The 17,856-nt window shown below is 46.3% G+C and overlaps 1 protein-coding gene across 2 annotated transcripts in view; it reads left to right on the top strand.

Annotated features, from left to right (window-relative positions):
- The window catches only part of tox3 (TOX high mobility group box family member 3), a 42,695-nt gene extending 26,076 nt beyond the window's left edge, over positions 1-16,619 (top strand). Inside the window, exons 3-7 of one of the 2 annotated variants that reach the window (XM_042062412.1) lie at positions 6,441-6,680; positions 13,312-13,575; positions 13,983-14,210; positions 14,828-14,908; positions 15,550-16,619. In XM_042062412.1, the coding sequence (XP_041918346.1) occupies positions 6,441-6,680; positions 13,312-13,575; positions 13,983-14,210; positions 14,828-14,908; positions 15,550-16,437 (1,701 nt within the window). In that variant the 3' untranslated portion in view covers positions 16,438-16,619. Of the gene's footprint in view, positions 1-6,440; positions 6,681-13,311; positions 13,576-13,979; positions 14,211-14,827; positions 14,909-15,549 lie in introns of both variants that reach the window. The other variant, XM_042062411.1, reaches the window with a different exon arrangement.
- The last annotated feature ends 1,237 nt before the right edge of the window (positions 16,620-17,856 follow it).

Genomic DNA, 17,856 nt, shown 5'->3' with positions numbered 1-17,856 from the left:
CTCCATCGCGGTGGCGCAGTATCTTAACAGCTATTTTTCGTGATGTCATGGCTCGGGAGCCTGGGAGGTGTGTTGGGGTGGGATTATGGGTGTTCGTGTTCAATTTGAGTTGGTGTAATATCATGGATTTTGGAGGAAGCAGGCGTGAGTGTGTGTGAGTGATGCATCTGCCTTGACAGAACTCAGCCGTCAGAGAGAGAGAGAGAGACAGAGCGAGAGAGGGGGGTCTGACGCCGACACCACAGAGAGTTTGTCTGTAAACACCTGTTCCCAGGCTCGTTGGGAGACGTGATCAAGGAGACTCTGCTGATGCGCGTGTCACTGCTCACCCCCCACCCCACCCCAAAAAATCTATATTTTTGGCATTTTCTGTCATAGGAGGGTTGCCTCAATTGCCATCTCCTGTCATTAGAGATAAGTCTGAATAATGCGCTACTGTAAATCAGTGAGCTAACGTCTGAAAAATACATTCTAAATTCTCTCTCTCTATCTGTTTCTCTCTCTCTCTCCCTCTTTCTCTGTCCCCCTCTTTTACTGTCTTGAATCTTTTTTAGTTTCATCCTTTCTCTCCCTCTGACTCCCAGTCTCACTGGGTTCGTGTCCTCTGGAGGCTGGAGTAAATTATGATCCAGCTGTGTTCAAAATAGACTTTTTGCTCCCCCTTGGCCCGCGTCGCAGCTCTTTCATTGACGCTGGAATAGTGACAGAAACGCCGGCATCATCTGATCATCCCATCTCATCTGCACTTCAACAGCTCTGGCCTATGCTGTTATTCTTTTTAAAAGGAAAAAATGATCTTACACAAGAGAGGGGGCTCTTTTTTTTCACACAGTGATTCAACGCCCTTTGTGTTGCTGTATTCCACTTTCACATAGCAACCATTGTTAACAAGCCCAGGCATTGCACATAGTGCTTCCTTCCCCATTAAAGCATTTCCAATGCAAATCCCAGGTGGGGGGGAGAGAGACCTTATAGCATCCATACGGCTTCGCCTCGGCAGCAGTATACCCACAGTAGCCGAGCCTCACGGTAGCTACAGCCCAGTTCCTCTCCGATTTGCGGCTCGAGCCGTGAAACTGGACCTGCCGGGGCAAGTATAATTTTACCCCCACGTTAGATCCAACTGGCTGCATCCCTCCGGATCGGAGCGCTTCTACTGTGCTGAGCGCTGGCCAGCCGGACCCGGAGCTGTGGCAATGAGCTGAGACAGCCAGCCCCAGCTGTGAAGGCCTCTTGTGAGAGCAGTGGGGGCTGGGTGGACTCGAGAGAACAGCCCCCCCACCCCTCCCCAACTCATTTGCATTTTATCAAAAGGAACAACTGTTTCCTCTGTCATGGTGCAGATGGTGTTGCACTGTAGCGCACATTTTAAAAATTAAAAGTGCAACGGCATCAGGGAAAGAGATTTCATTTCGGTGTTACTTTTTTGTTGTTGTTGTTGTTGTTGTACTTTCTAACGAAAAGCTGGGGGATTTTTTTTTTGAGTGTCTGCAAAGCATTGTTTCTTGGAACCTGAGCAGAAGTGGTATTAAAAGAGACTTTCCACTCAGCGTTGTGTAATTTCACACTGAAATGAGTTTTCTCTCCACTGTAACGCTATATTAATCTACTTAATGTGTCAGCCCCCGGGTCCTGGGTGCAGTGGGTGGACTGGGGTGGGGTGGGGGGGTCAGGAGTCTACACCAGCTCCAGCCAAAACGCATCTGACTCAGTGACAAATGCCTGATCTGCCAGCACTGACATCTCAAAAAATGGTGCTCATGTAGGCATTGTTTAATTCCCCCCTCCACTGAGAGAAGTGCTTAACAGTACACACGTGTTTTAATGTATTATCTCATTTCTGTCTAATGGCAATGAGCCATTTCTGTATCAGGTCATTTGTTTATTTCTCGAGCTTCGCTTGTTTACTTAACGTTAATCTGTTTCAAAATACATCTGCAAAATGAAAAATAATAAAAGCTAAGCTGAAATAAAATGTTTTGCTTCTAGAGAGAAAGCGCGTGGGTGTTTGGGAAGGATCGTGTATCACTGTCTTATGCACTTGGGCATGGTTGATAAGATGACCTTGGCTCCCCTGCCCGAGAGTGTACGTTTTAGCAGGGAGCCGTTCCAAAACGGAAACCGATACGCGCAGATTGAGTTCCGTCGAGCAGTATCGCTTGTCTCAAGCAATCAAATTAGACACATGTAATTACTTATAAATATGCTGAAATGGATTTTGCGATGGCAGAAATTTGAGGTATGCTCATTGCTGGGGCCCAGTGGTGATGTCATCCAAGCGGCGTAGCTCTCCGCCTCACCAATATTGGAAACTCGGCTTTGTCCCTCCTCTATTGATCCCCAGCCTATTATAGGCTGTAATTGCCTGCTGCTCCCTCTAACAAGTCCCAGTTATTGCATCGTTGAATCGGATTACAAACTTTATTGAGAAAGTGAGGGTATTGCTTCAAAAAGCTCTATCCCACCACTTCCTCTGGTCTGGAAGAGACTTGGGTATGAAATGTCCAACTCATTCCTCCAACTCCTCTACAGTCAGTGGCAACTGACAAGAATACTCATTTACTCTGGCCCAAAATTCTGATTTATAACTCCGCACTTGAGCCAACCAGCATAACTCAACAATGGTTTCATAATGTCCTGTTTGCCTACCTCATCATTTGCGTAGGTATTTGTTTTGGGCAGCAGCGGTTATTTCATGCTGAACAGATGTAAGGGGGATTATTTGGGGATGCCCGTGGTGGCTGTTGAGTTATGCTGGGTGGCTCGGGCGAGGGTTTCACTGCCACCGCCGGGCATGTCTCTTATGACTGCCGTCCTGCCATCCTCTCCGCCTCGCCATCTGAGCGGCGTGTGCCAGCTGAACCAGCCACAATCAGCAAACACTCCACAAACACAGATACACATCGCATCAGATCGCACACACTCGTGCACACACACACACACACACACACACACACACACACACACACACACACACACACACACACACACACACAAATACAGAAGTTGCCATTCACACACATCACACCCATTACACACAGACATCCACACACACACACACACTGCCAGGAACATCCACACACAAACAAACACGAGTGAAACACATGCATACACACACACTCACACACACACACACACACACGCACACAACCCTACCCAAATCACACAAGCGAGCCAGCCAGCATCTGGCCCTGCTGCATGCCTGCGCTGAGCTTTCAGAGCAATTTAAATGGATAATCAAGCTGCTGACGTGAAGAAAGTGGATTGTGCATCACTTAATCTCAGATCAGTCCCCAAGCTCCACCACCACCACAAACCAACTCATGAGCACACACACAAACAGACACACACACCTACACACACACACACACACCTACACACACACACACACACACACCTACACACACACACACACACATACACACACACACACACACACACACACACACACACACACACACACACACACACACAGACACACACACTCAGCAGCAGCAGCAACAGCGTCCCTAAGCTGCTCCCAACGTTAGAATTAGGCAGGCTTTATGTGAAGTGACACTAGGCAGGCAGTGTGGTACAACTCTGTCTCAGCTCCACCAGGCGATATCCTTATTCTTGCACCTCATCCCCGCGGAAAGGGACTTGTGTTGACAGCCGACACCTTCCGTACACTCCAGACAAGCCCAAAGTTCACATCTTCATTTTCAGCCCCCCCCCTTCGTCTGTACAGATGTTCATTCAGATCATCATTACTGACGGGAGATGGAGAAACTGCGGAGGTCCTCTGATAGAGATATCACTTGTTCTCTCTTTTATAATATGCTTACTGTGCCTCCACCCACTCCACCCACTCTACACATTCTCCTTTTTCTTTTCCCGCTGACTCAGAGCTGGGCTGTAGAACCTTCTCCTCTCCACCCCACCCCACCCCACCCCCATTTTGTTCTTGCAGAGGCAGGTCTTTGTTTGTCTAAAAGGTCAGAGTCACATTTGTTATGTTTTGATTCTGAAGAAGCAGAAGAGAAGGGGTGATGGTGGAAAAAAAAAGAGTCCAGGAGAAAAAGAGAGAGCGAAAGAAAGAAAGAAAGAAACTCACCTAACCTCACCTTGTTATCTCTGCATGTTGTATCAGATCTTTTGTTTATGGCTTTTATTCAGGGCCCTCTGAACCAGGTCACGGGCTACTGTTCCCTCCGCGCTCTCCACCCCCCCCCCACACACTCCTCTCGCTGGTCCGCTGCTGAACAAGAAAACCTGCTTTTCAGAGCAACTCCCCATCTCTTGCAGAGAAGGAAAAGGTCACGGAGTAAAGCAAATGAATATGACTCCCCCCCCTCCTCCTCCTCCTCCTCCTCTTCCACCTCCACGTCCTCCTCCTCCTCCTCCATCACCTCCTCCCTTTCGCTTGCCTTCCTTTTGAATCTATCCCCACGGCGGGTTGTGGGACAGGGCCAAACAAACAGCCCAGTGTTTCCCCAGCACGTCATTCTTTTGTTAATGACAGGTTCAACACTTGGCGCCGGGCCTGCTATGATCTGATCTCCCTGATCACTTCCATGTGCCGCTGCTGCCGCTGCTGCTGCCCCTTTCTTCTTCCCACTCTTGAGTCACGGCTGAATATCCCCCCCCCCCCCCCCCCCCCACGGCTGAATCCACCCCCCCCCCCCCCCCCCCCCCCCCTTTTCCTTCTTCGCATGCATAGTTCATAGCTCCCTCCCTGTTTCGATTAGCTCGCTTGGTAATGGGGCTAAGGTGTAGGGGTGGGGATGGGAGAAGAAACGTGCTTTAAGACACAGGAGCTACTGGTCTAGTAGGGAGAGGATGGTGGGTGGGAGTGTGTGTGGGTGTGTGTGTGGGTGTTTGGGGGGGGGGGGGTTGGAAAACAGTGCAGTGAAGAGTGAGGGGTGGGCGATGGTTTCAGTTTCAAGTGCTGCTAATGCGTCCACTGCGATGTGCAAACCTGCAGGCGTGGCGAAGGGGGTCGACTGGAGACGAACATGCCGCACCGCGCTACGCTGCGCTATGCTCCACTCGGCTTGGCCTCAGTGCAGAAACCAGAGACGATTTCACAGCTGGGAAATAAAGTGTCAGAAAAAGTTAGACTTGGATGGAGCTGTAATACAAATGAGACAGAGAGACAGCAAGAGGGGGGGAAGAGAGAGAGAGAGAGAGAGAGAAGGAAAGAGAACGCGAGAGAGAGAGAGAAGGAAAGAGAGTGCGGGAGAGAGAGAAGGAAAGAGAGAGAGAGAGAGAGAGAGAGAGAAGAAAGGCACTCCACTCTATTAGCTGCCACCACCACTGGAATTCATCAGGCTCGTCAAGGCGGCATTTGTGAGGAGGCTGTGAATTAGTTTCAAGTGTCTGTGTGCTAAAGCAAGCAAGGGGAACATTAATACACTCTAATCAAGGGCTATGCTGGCATATTCCCTCTGCTGCCTACACAGTGTTTTTCTCCTCTAACAACTTAGGCTAGAGAGTGACAGCGAGAGGAGAAGAGAACGCCTCTAGATGTCCTATCTGGCTGTAATTGACAATACTGAACATAGAGCAGAAAAGAGAGGGATGGAGAGTGAGAATAAGTGAGAGAAAGAGAAAGAGTGGTTGTGGGCTCATTCTAGTGATACATTACACCCAACAAAATGATGACTGAGCACTGTCTCACAGCAAACACGGATGGAGATGATGATACTATGTTTGTATTCAAGACGCATACATAGACAAACCTGTGTGTCTATGTATGCCAGGTAAACACCTACCCCTAAAGCGGACTTACAAGGCACTTTACTGGAATGCTAGTAGATAATAGAAAGAGGGAGAGAGAGAGCAAGAAAGAGAGAGAGAGAGAGAGAGAAAGAGAGAGAGAGAGAGACTGCAGGAAGTTGTAGAAGACAAGACCAGAGGAGAAGGTGAGCAAGTCCCGCCTTGGAGAATCCAAACTAAGCAAATTAAGTGTGACCAACAGCTTTAATTCGAAGGCAGCGGGATTAGCGTGTTTGATGAGCAGATTTAAGAGTGCAAGCGACGGGAACAAAGAAAAACACTTCTGGCCAAGCATAATAATCTGGAGAAATGTTCTTTAAGCCCATCTCCCTGTGACATGTCGTTTTCTCTACACTTCTGCCGAGCGTCTCCCAGCCCCCAGATTAAAGGTTTTCATCGTTTCTCCCTCTCCCATGATGGCTGGCCGATATTTTAGCGCTTTGACATGTTTGCTTCTAATATCCCCCATACCAGGCAAAAATTCATGTTTTAAGTTATATTTTTGTCAAGTGTATTGCGGGTTTAGTTTTTACTGTCTTGCATTTGAGTTTGGTGTTGAGGGTGTTTTTCTTTGCAGTTGTATGCCTTCGTACTTTAATGAAACTTGTGTCTGATTTATACCTCATCCTCCCTCTCCTCCCCACCCCACCTTTTCCATCACCTTTTCTACCCCTTTGCAGACGTTCCACACCCCCAGCCTGGGCGACGAGGAGTTCGAGATCCCCCCCATCACCCCTCCTCCGGAGACGGAGTCTGGCATGGGCCTGTCAGAGGGTGACACGCCCTTCCCCAACCTGCCCGAGCCCCCACCTCCACAGAGGGGCAACTTCACCCCCCAGTTCCCCCCTCAGAGCCTGGAGCTGCCCTCCATCACAATCTCCCGCAACATGATGAACCAGGACGGAGGCCTGTTGCCCATGGTGAGCTCTCGACAAACACAAACAGACCTGGCACATCAAAAAACAAAACACATGCAAATAAACATACAGGCGCATCCATAACAGATATAATCCTGACAGCCTAGGAACCAAAGATCTCATTGTGTCCCGAGTAAAAAAAAAAAAAAAAACAGCTGATGCAAACACAGCGTTGTGCTGCCTTCATGACAGACCTCATCCAGTTCTATTAGTGAGAAGTGAGCGTTGTGCCTCAGCTACCGTGCACCATATGGCACACTCATACATTATTGGTGGGGATTTCTAGAAGCAACTGTTGAGTGCTGACACAGAGTTCATTTCTGCAGCCACGTGAAGCGTTACCAGAGCTTGTTTTTACAGCTGGGCGCTGGCATGAGTGGCAGGGCATTGTCTAGACCTCCAGCATTTTCCAGGGCCAATAGCGAGTGTGGTCTCTCCATGGCTAGAACACAAGGTACTACTAGCCACGAGAAACAGGGGTTAGAGAGCTCAGCCGTTTATAGCAATGCTGTTGACATTGAGCGAGGTTTCATAATAACAGTCCAAATAATCACTTACATGGTAACCATAACATTTAATGTGTTTGGGGACTTTGGGCTATTGATTTTTAAAATAGAGAGACTTTTCTTGAAATGCCACAGACTAGGGTAAGACGTCTGAAAAAGAAGAAAGGAGAAAATGTCACAGTCTGTCTAGTTGCATTAAAAGCACTGTTTCAGAAAGGCAGCCACTGTCAGAAGGAATGAACTAGCCTGAGCTGAGCCATGGTTTGGGTACTATGTTGTGCTTTTGATGTTGTGGAGGTTTTGAGGGGAAAGGCAGACTCTGACATTTCTGACTAGCCTCATGATCACTTTGTTCATTTATTTAAATGGGTCTCAAAACCTCACAATTCCACACATATGGCGAATTGCGCCCTGATATTAGGCATATTTATTTACATTCCAATATGGGCAAGCACTATAAAATTTTATAGCTTTTTTCCCCCACCTTCCGTGCTGCTGGCGTGTAAAAATAATTGCAGCTTTTAAAATATCTGCCCTGCATAAGTGAGTCCCTGAAGGCTTTTGCCTAAAGAATTTTCATTTCATGGTCAGTTAAGCTTTCTACATCTGGAAGAAACGGAACCTTGACACAATTACGGGCGCTGTCTGTTCTCACAACTCGGCGCAGGATTAGATTTGATTCTCAAACATTATTCCTCCTTTAACGCCATTTGCATGCCTCATGTCTCTGATTGTATGGAGACTCTATTAAAAAGTACGGGAGAAGAATGGGAGGCGCTGCGTTCTTCCCTTTTTCGCCTGGTGGCAGAGAGTCTGTTGCATGGGCTCTGGGCTGCCACTTTATCACCCATCGCACATTGGAAAAAAAAGCCATAGAGAGGCCTTCTTCTTCTTCTTCTTCTTTTTCTTCAGTGGCATTCATTCAGACGAGCAAATGGGATTGATTCCCTCCAAAAACCCCTCCGACCAAAAGACAATGCACTGAAATCCCACTGATTTCCCTCATTGTCGCACTCATGAAAAGGCAGAAAGATTTGAGCAAGTAACACACTCCAATGCCCAATAGCGAGGGCTTTCATGTGCTATCCAGTGGGTTGACTATATCAGACGTGTTGCAGCCAAGGACAACATTGTGTGAGCGAAATCCATTTTGCTCATATTTCAATCTTATTTTGAATCTTACTGGGCTCACATTCGAAACCGAAGATTGGCAGAAAGGGGGAGACAACAACCATTCTGCTGCGAGTCTGCCATGAGACCTCTCTTCAGAGAGCCCAGCCTCGTTTCATTAAAAGCTTCAAAGCGACATTCTTGCGGCTTTGTGAGTACGCCGGGCCGTGATACAAGCCATATTGTAACGGGGGAGAAAATAAACAGTGTACCTGTGCTACTTTCACTTGCCCTTCTGAGCGACCGCGCTGCCAAGTGTTCCGCTAATTCTGCAATCCCTAATGCCCCGCGTATGTCTTGCAAATTGGCCACAGATGCTGTGGCCCCTACAAAGCAAAATACACTTCTCAGCTGCGGAGACGTCTGGCAAGGCCTGAATCTGAAGTCATTATTTATTTAATCTGCTGCCCTAACAAGCTCCTGACTCTCATTTTTGTCTCCCAGCATGAGTCCCTCTGGTTTTTTGATTCGGTTTCAGTTGTGCCCCCACTGCTTTTGCCATTGGTGGTAGCGCTGCCAAGATTGGTGTGGACAGCACTCACTCTAACTCTCTATCTCACTCTATCTCTCTCTTTCTCTCTTATCCCTCTCTCTGTCCCATGCTGCTTGTTCCGTGGAACTAGACCTGTTAATTTATTTTAAAGCCCATGGCATTGTTATACACAATATGCCTTCCTCTCCATGGGATTACAGATTATAAAAACATTGTCTTGGACTGGCCTTGAAACCCTGCTCCCCGCTACTTCATAAGTGTATTCAGATGCAGTGTTTGTGCAAGCCAAAATCAAACACGCACATCTTGTTTTTATTTCTCCGAATCAATCCTACTATTAGTCTGCTGGCTTGTGAGATGTTTGTCGACATGCAGCAATTGCCATCATAACAACCCAGCTGGGCTGTTGTAGATTTATGTCATCTGATTTGTAGTTGTTTGCAGACTTGCAGTACATGGTGATTTTCTCTGTGTTTGCTACCTAATGGGCTATCCTTGCCTGTCAGAGTATACAAATAAATACTCTTGATTTTTGTCCAGTTTGTCTGCAAATACAATTCCCTCACACAAAACCCTGAGAAGAAAGCGACAGGTCACAGGCTGCTGTATCTCAAATAAAATGGAAAATATGACCGGTGTTGCAGAAACCATGTTTTTTAACACCTCTGTTATCTCCCTTCCAAGCTGACTAGCACTGACATCAGTTGTACATCAATTTCAGAAAGTGGATTTTTCCCCCCACCCTCGCTCTTCTCCTCTCTCTCTCTCTCTCTCTCTCTCTCTCTCTCTCACTCTCACTCTCTCTCTCCTGCTCTAGCAGACAGCTATTGTGACATATTGGGTCAGTCAGAAATGAGAGATATTCATGCAGGCATGCAATACTCGTAATGAAGTCTCAAGCTGACCTTCTGTGTGATTGATTCTGTAATTTAGTTTTCTCAGGCAGTGCTTGAAATGAAATGAAATCATGTTGAACAAGTTTTAAATACCCACAGTGCACCGGGAGAGAAGAGAGAGAGAGAGAGGGGGAGGGGAGAGAGAGAGAGAGAGAGAGCGATGGAGCTGGTTTGAGGAGGGAAGGATAAAGGGAGTGTGGGGGTTGGTTGTGGAAAGAGAAGGGGTTGGTGGAGGTGGTTGTTGTTGCTACCCCAATGGTCAACCAGAGGAAAGCAATGTAGAAGGTAGAATAACATTTCTCTTAAGCATGGAGATGGAAGGAGAAAAAGAAGCAAAGACAGTATGCAGAGCACAACATGTGAGGTGTATAGAGTATGAAACAGGGGAGTGCAGAGAGCAAAAACAATTTATCTTCACACTATTATAGCCTTTGCCAGCATTCAAAATTCCATTTTTATTATTTGGCTTAAGCACTGACTTCTGCAGGTAGTCATAAATGGGGGGAGAGAGAGAAAGACTGAGAGAAAAAATAAAATCGTTTTGTAGTTTAAAAAGCACAGTAAAGGAATATGTGCAGGGGACTGATAAACTATCTTTAATAGGACTGACCTTTCATGCTGGCAAAAGTTACTGGGGGATTCATCCTTATAATTACCATATAGATGATTTTACCCCTCTCCTCCAATGGAACATTTCCAAGAGCACTGCGGCTGATTGAATGGAAATTGAACTTGTTAACATTCTTTTCAGCCTGTTACAGCTCTCGCAGTGCTGCTTTTAATAAAAATTCTCCACCTCCCCAAATCTTTTAGAACAGACCCACGGCTCCCCTTTTTTATTGACATCGTTCTTTAGATTTTTATCCGCATACTTTGCAGTGACTAATATTACATTTTTCATTCCAGCTGTTATGTTTATTAGCCTGTGTGTTGTGAAGTGGAGCTGTGACCATTGTAGCTGGGCTTTAGTGCTGTTCCATCAGCCCTTGATATAGGGCCAGTGGATAGTATTTGAAGTTTGGGGGGCGAGCAGTCATCTATCAAACTTGCCAGTGTGTTTGTCATGGCCTGGCCAGTTGACAGGCGATTGTTGCCGTTGTTGCCCCTGTGCTTGCAGGTTTCTATAGCAGCCTCAGACTGCAGCGTTTAAAAGCATTGAGTGTGCTGTGTGTGCATCCATCTTCAGTATTTCCATTACAAAAAACCTCTGTTATACAGAGAGAGAGAGAGAGATAGAGAGAGAGACACATGCACACATGAACACACACATGTATACGTATTGACACGTAAACACCCACTCCCTCCATCCCACATACTGTCACACACACACACACACACACACACACACACACACACGCACACACAAAGGGCACATCTGGCCTCTTTGCACTCAGGATAAGGCCTTATTTCCAGATTTATGATGACTATCAAAGTATCTATTTAGATGTCTGCTGTGACTCCCGTGTTCCAATCAAAATGCAAATGGGGACCGAGGCGGGAGGACATAAATAAACAGATCTGTTACAGGCGCACACCTCACACACTCGCAGAAAAACACTGTGGCTAAAGAAAATGTTCCGCCTCAGACCCCCCTCCCTCGCTGTTAGCACCCATGTCAGGAAGCGGCAAGTTCTGCTCCGTCGTTTCTCATTTCCATATCAACCACGGCCGGTGGAGTCAGTGCGGAGAGGCTTTAATCATAATATTAATTACTCTAATGATTTTGACTCACTTGACAGAGTGGCAATTTTTTTTCCTTAGTCGATCATACTGAGGAAACCCATCAGTGACGGTAGTCTATAAAACAAGCATGGCCCATTTAGGATAATTAAACTGTTAGTATACCACCGAGCCACACACACACACACACACACACACACACACACACACACACTCATAAGTGTGGGTCTGCTTAAGTTAAAACAAAGACAAGATATTATCTAAACCGACCCCCCCCCCCCCCCCCCCCCCCCCAAAAAAAAAAGTACATTTTACCTAATTTGCACAATGTGTCATTGCTCTTAGTGGAATGGTACCTCTGGGGCTGTGCAGAAGTGCTTCTCTACAGATGGCCACTGCTAATGAGCACAGTGCGCGCATCTTTGATGTTCTCTATGAGCCGAGACCTCGGCTAGCCCTCCACTGCTCCCTGGTAATGGGAATGACAATGATACTATCAGATCAAGCATGGCACTTTAAAAACTGGAGAGAAGTCAATCTCAAATCACTCACGCTAATGGCATCGCTCCGCTCTAATCAAAGTCATCGATGTGCTCGCCATTGTTGTGGAAATGTGTGGCGATGCCACGGTTCATCTCTCAGTGCCTCGTGGTGTGGAATCTTTTTTGGAACACCAACAGAACCATATTTGCCTTTTGGAGATTGTGATCACAATCAAGTCATGGATTTGGCATCTAAGACAAGAGAGAGAGACAGCAACTCCAAATCCAATATGTTTTTTTTATGGGTGTGTCTGAAAAGGTGTTAGAAATATTGTTTTTGTATGTGTGTGTGCGTGTGTGTCGGAGAGTGAGTTCATGAGGTCTTTTCAATATGGCCAGGTGCGTAGCTTTATGATGTGTTGACATTGGGGGAGATTGAGTTTGCGCTGCTGAATGCCAGATGGATGTGCTGAGGGAGAACAAATCATCACTTCTTTTCTTCCCCTCTCATTCTTGTTTTTGTTGTTGTTGTTGTTGTTGTCGTCGCCGTTGTTGGGCTGGGTTATTTTGTGCGATTCTTTGTCAGTGCCTCTGCCCTCCTGATCGGTCTAAACTGAGCCAGAGTGACAGGTTGTGTAATTTCACTGGCCGTGCAATCAATGCAAACACTTCACCTCCACATTCCACTAAGAGCTTTTGTCCACGAAAAAGCTTTATCACAAATCATATAAAAACGAGGAGGAGAGAGAGAGCAAAACATACAGTGGAAAATTATAGAATATTATACTCAACTATTATGCTTATGTGGAAAAGGAAAATGAGTATCTTTCAGTTCTCACATCTTATCCTTACACATGTATCAAATTTGGATTTTGACAGCATTATGTATGACAGCTGCCAAAAGAATGTCATCCGTATTTGAGTCATTCGTATTTGAGATTTTATTTTGTTCCTTTGTCACAAACTCAATGCTCAAGGCTCTAGGAAGAATTCACAAAAATTATACACGCTGAATGATTTCTGTTTGTAAAACACAAATCCAAAAGGCCTCCCTTGTACTTAGTGTGTCTGCATTTTGTGTTTTATTCTACGTGTCCAAGCGCTTGGCAGACAGGACTGTGTTTCACTTTGGGTCCCAAGGGTGTGGCAAAGAATAACCCAGAGCTATGGCGAGACTTCTGTGAAAAGCTATTACTTGGAATTCTGTTAGTGTTATAATGTAATGGTTTGGCAGTCCAGTAGCAACAGAAAAATTGGAGGATTCGCATTCTGTAGGAGCTTTCTTTTATGTGAAATAATAAGACTGGTGATATAAAAAATAATATCTCTTCAGATGCTGACAGGCAGCCGTAAATCAGAGGTGATGTATGCTTACATATGTTGCCTTTGTCTTCCTCTCTCTTGCAGAACATTGGGCAGGCCCACCTTCGCCAGTACGGCCCCAACCCAGCCATGGTGATGCGGTCCATCATCAGCATGAACAATCCCAATGGTATGATGTCGCGGAACCAGCTGACCACCATCAACCAGTCCCAGCTCAACGCTCAGCTGGGAATGAACATGAGCGGGCCCAACATCGCTCACACCTCCCCATCCCCGCCTGCCAGCAAGTCGGCCACGCCCTCCCCTTCCAGCTCCATCAACGAGGACGAAGGCGACGAAGGCAACAGAGTGAGTGACTCTTCTTTACTTTCACAACTACCAATACTCAAGAACAGAATTCCCTAACTGATGCCAGTACCGCTCCCTCCAAATACATACATACAAATTTCATTGACATTTTGCCTGAAGCGGTTCTTCACCGCACTTAAGGGATATCTTCTGACTGTGTTATTGTGCCAGTGATATTTTAGAGAACACAGGAAAGGTCAAATCGACTATGTTATTATCTGGTTTGCCAAAGTCATTGTGTTTGGTTAAAAGGGACATTTACATGGTGCTGTGTTTTAGATTAAATGTTACTTGAACCAAACATGTATCTACTGACGGAGTAAATGTGATGGGAAAACAAACATTTTCTGGATAATATTTGCCCAAGGAAATCACTAACATCCTACATCTGTTCTTCTCTACAGCAGATGACCGGGGAGAAACGTCCAGCCCCCGATGCCGGGAAGAAGCCCAAGACCCCCAAGAAGAAGAAGAAGAAGGACCCCAACGAGCCCCAGAAGCCCGTCTCGGCCTACGCCCTCTTCTTCAGAGACACCCAGGCCGCCATTAAGGGTCAGAACCCCAACGCCACCTTCGGGGAGGTGTCCAAAATTGTGGCCTCCATGTGGGACGGTCTGGCAGAGGAACAGAAACAGGTACTATTTGTGTGGCTGTAGTTTGTTTCCTCAGTTAGCCTACAGTCATTTCCTGTGTATTAGCCGCATTGTGTATAAGCCGCAGGACAGTGTTTTATGCAAGTTACAAAAAAAAAAAAAAACATATGAATACCATATTAACTGCTCCCCCCCCCCCTGCATTAACCTCATAGCTGAAGACATTTGGCAAAATCAATGTATAAACCGCAGCTAAAAATGTATGGTAAAAGCTAGCTGTCTACTGCTATCTTTTCTTTGTTAAAAAAAACAATACAACATGCTCAGTTCCCAATAACCTGAGACCTGAATCCTGACCTGAATCCTGAAGAAAATATATTTTGCCCTTAAAATGTTATTCTGTTGTTTGCCACCAATAACTATTTGGATGAGGTTTCTAGCTGTGTTCTCATTTACTGTATAAAACCATTTAGCAATGCTAGGCAGTGCCGGTGTCAGATCTTCAGGATTTATTAAATCGGCTCCTAATTGTGTCCCTGTTTAAATCATTTTGCAATGCCACAGCCTCCAGGTGGAGCAGACATAAACACGCACACACTACAAGATGATGTGCTGTTAATTGCCTGTTTTTCACACCAATTTCTTTCTTGTCTTCTCAGGTCTACAAAAGCAAAACAGAAGCTGCCAAAAAGGAATATTTAAAGGCCCTCGCAGCCTACCGTGCCAGTCTGGTCTCAAAGGTGAGATCTTTTCTCTCATTTTTTTCTCCCACTGTGGAAGTGCAATAATAGCAAGTAGCGAGTGCATTTAATGATCCTAAATTATAGATTCACATTCTGCCACATGCCTCATTAACTCGCTGCATCTGTGAGGTATTCAGCAACATTTCCATGCCCGCTGGTATCTTTAATGTCTTCACTGATATTTACATATTCTAAATTAATCCATATCCTCTACCATCTATCATCCTCCTGTAATATCCATATTTATCCCCTAGCTTAACATTGAGGCACAAACAATTCCATAAAAATGCATCCAATATTATATTATTTAAATTATTATATTGTATAATTATTATATTGTTATATATATTATTTGTCTGATTTTTTAGCTGATTCTCTTATTCAGAGCGAATTACAGTTTCTCGGGGTTAATTCTGTTGCTTAGGGGTACAATAGTGGTAGCTATTGTGATATTGTCTAAACCACCACCACCCCATGCTAGTGCATCTGTGTTTCTATCACACTTGAATTTCCCCTTGGGGATCAATAAAGTATCTATCTATCTATCTATCTATCTATCTATCTATCATGTAGTGTACCGTCTATGTGTGTTACGTCAAGAAATGCCCAACTGAAGTGTTCTATTTATTCACCTCAAGGCGGCAGCGGAGTCGGCTGAGGCCCAGACCATCCGCTCTGTACAGCAGACGCTGGCCTCCACCACCCTGTCCCCTGCCCTAGTGCTGCCCTCGCCGCTCAACCAGCACCCCTCCATGTCGGCCGCGGCCGCCGCCCAGGCCCTCCAGCAGGCCCTGCCCCGAGCCATCGCCCCAAAGCCGCTGCAGATGGGCGGCAACCAGATCGTCACCTCGGTGGCCGTGGCCCACCAGAACATGCCCGGCGGCATCCCGTCGCAGCTGCTCGGCCAGATGGGCCCAGGCGGCAGGGCCATGGGAGGAGGCGGCGGCGGCCCGCCACAGGTATCTGGGCCGGGGTCGCAGATGAGCCCGCCCATGCCGGGCGTGCAGCAACAGCCCCCACCGCAGCAGCATGCGTCCCTGCAGCAGCTCCAGCAGCAGCAGCAGCAGATGCAGCAGCATCTGCAGCACCACCAGATGCAGCAGCAGCAGATGCACCACCAGCAGATCCAGCAGCAGATGCAGCATCAGCATTTCCAGCACCACCTCCAGCAGCAGCTTCAGCAGCATCACATGCAGCAGCAACAGCAGCAGCAGCAGCAGCATCAGCAGCAGCATCAGCAGCAACATCTGCAGCAGCAGCATCAGCAGCAATTGCAGCTCCAGCACATGCAAATGCATCAGCTGCACCAGCAGCAGATGCAGCATCTCCAGCAGCAGCAGCAGCAGCAGCAGCAACAACAGCAACAGCAGCAGCACCAGTCTCAGTGTTCCCCTGCCCAACACTCCCCCGGTACCCCCCACTCGTCCACGCTAGGCAGCCCAGCCCCTGCCCAAGCCTCGGCCCCTCCGCAGCACCACCCCTCGCAGATCCAGGCCCACGCCCTCTCCCAAGTCAGCATTTACTGAGCCAAAATGCACACACACGTGCGGTCAATCCTATTTCAGAGTGGAGGAATAGAGGAAGAAAAATAAAAGCATCATTCCAAGTTGCTTTTCTAAGTTGCACTTAAGAAGTGTGTAAGAATTAGAATGTTTTACAAAGAACTGTCCATTGTTCTAGACGGATATTCAGATGTGTAAAAAAACGAGGGTTGGGGAGGGTGGGCTGGGGGAAATATCTTAAGCTGGACTTTGTCTATAAAATAGGCTGCGCTATGAGAAAGCTGGTTGCTGAGTGCCCGATTATTGTTTGTATGTAATGTTAGTCTTGCTCTGTTTTTTCTCTCAGTCGTCGATTTTAAAAATGAACTTTTGGGGCGAAGCTTGGTGAGACACAGACAGTGATTTCCATCAAGGACACATGCCCCGGTTTTATTTAACAAAGCTTTATTTATGAGGTCAACGTTGCTGCCAGTGCTTCGTCCAGCTCTTGGCAAAGCGAGCGGATCTCAAACAGAAAACTGCACAGGCTTGACCTCGGTGGATGACACATCCTGAAGGAGACATTTTTACATAAAAAAGGTGAACACCAGAACTGAGTTTAACAACACAGGTACAAAGCCCAGTGGTCGACACGTTTCTTTTTTTCAAACGGTTGTTTCCTCCTTGGCCAGTATGTTTTGTCGAACTTCTTCTTTCTCTCCCTGACCGCCGATATCCTCTCTCTTTAACCGATCCCCCACCCCACATTCCTGTAGATCTAGCTGTTCAACAGTTACCTGAGGGGACTCAATGATCAACTCAATGATCAACTCAAAACGCTTTTCAAACCAAGTGACGTATGAGCACATTCATCCTCTGTTATCAAGTGTTGAGGACAAAAAGGGAACTGAAGGACAGTGTATGGTGTCTTGCTGGAAGAAGACTGGACAGAGGGTCCAGAGGCTGTCATAGATACTTTTAAGTCATAGTACGTCGTCAGACTGTACCCCATACCTGCTGTACTGTTTGGTGTATGGAAGGGAGAGAGAGAAATCTGAGCAGGTCTAAGCTTATTTGCTCAAAGGTGTGTAAATGGCACTCCAAAAATAGAAATAAATCCTCCTTTTATGTATTTGTCTTTACCTCAGATGTTTAATGAACTTAAATTATGTTTCTATTTGTTTTCATTTTGTGAAATAAAGTGCATATTTTATGGGGGTGGGGGAAACAAAATTCCAGTTGTAGGTTGATGATGGTTTCATGATTAATGTATTTTTACACTATTCCTTGATACCACAAACTTATCGTACGGCAGAAGAAGATAAAGAAGATACTTAGCTGAGACATTTCGTTGCACTGTCAAAGCCAACAGAAAAAGGCATTGGAGGTATTTTGTGCCAGCTGTAATTGATTCTGTAAAAATAAAAGAGAAAAAGATGTACATTTTTCATATCACCTTGTGTA

This window comes from Alosa sapidissima, chromosome 14 (assembly GCF_018492685.1).
Source record: "Alosa sapidissima isolate fAloSap1 chromosome 14, fAloSap1.pri, whole genome shotgun sequence".
In the NCBI taxonomy this organism is placed as follows: Eukaryota; Metazoa; Chordata; class Actinopteri; order Clupeiformes; family Clupeidae; genus Alosa; species Alosa sapidissima.
Note: the sequence above shows the minus strand (reverse complement) of the source record. Positions and strands in the feature narration are given on the sequence as shown.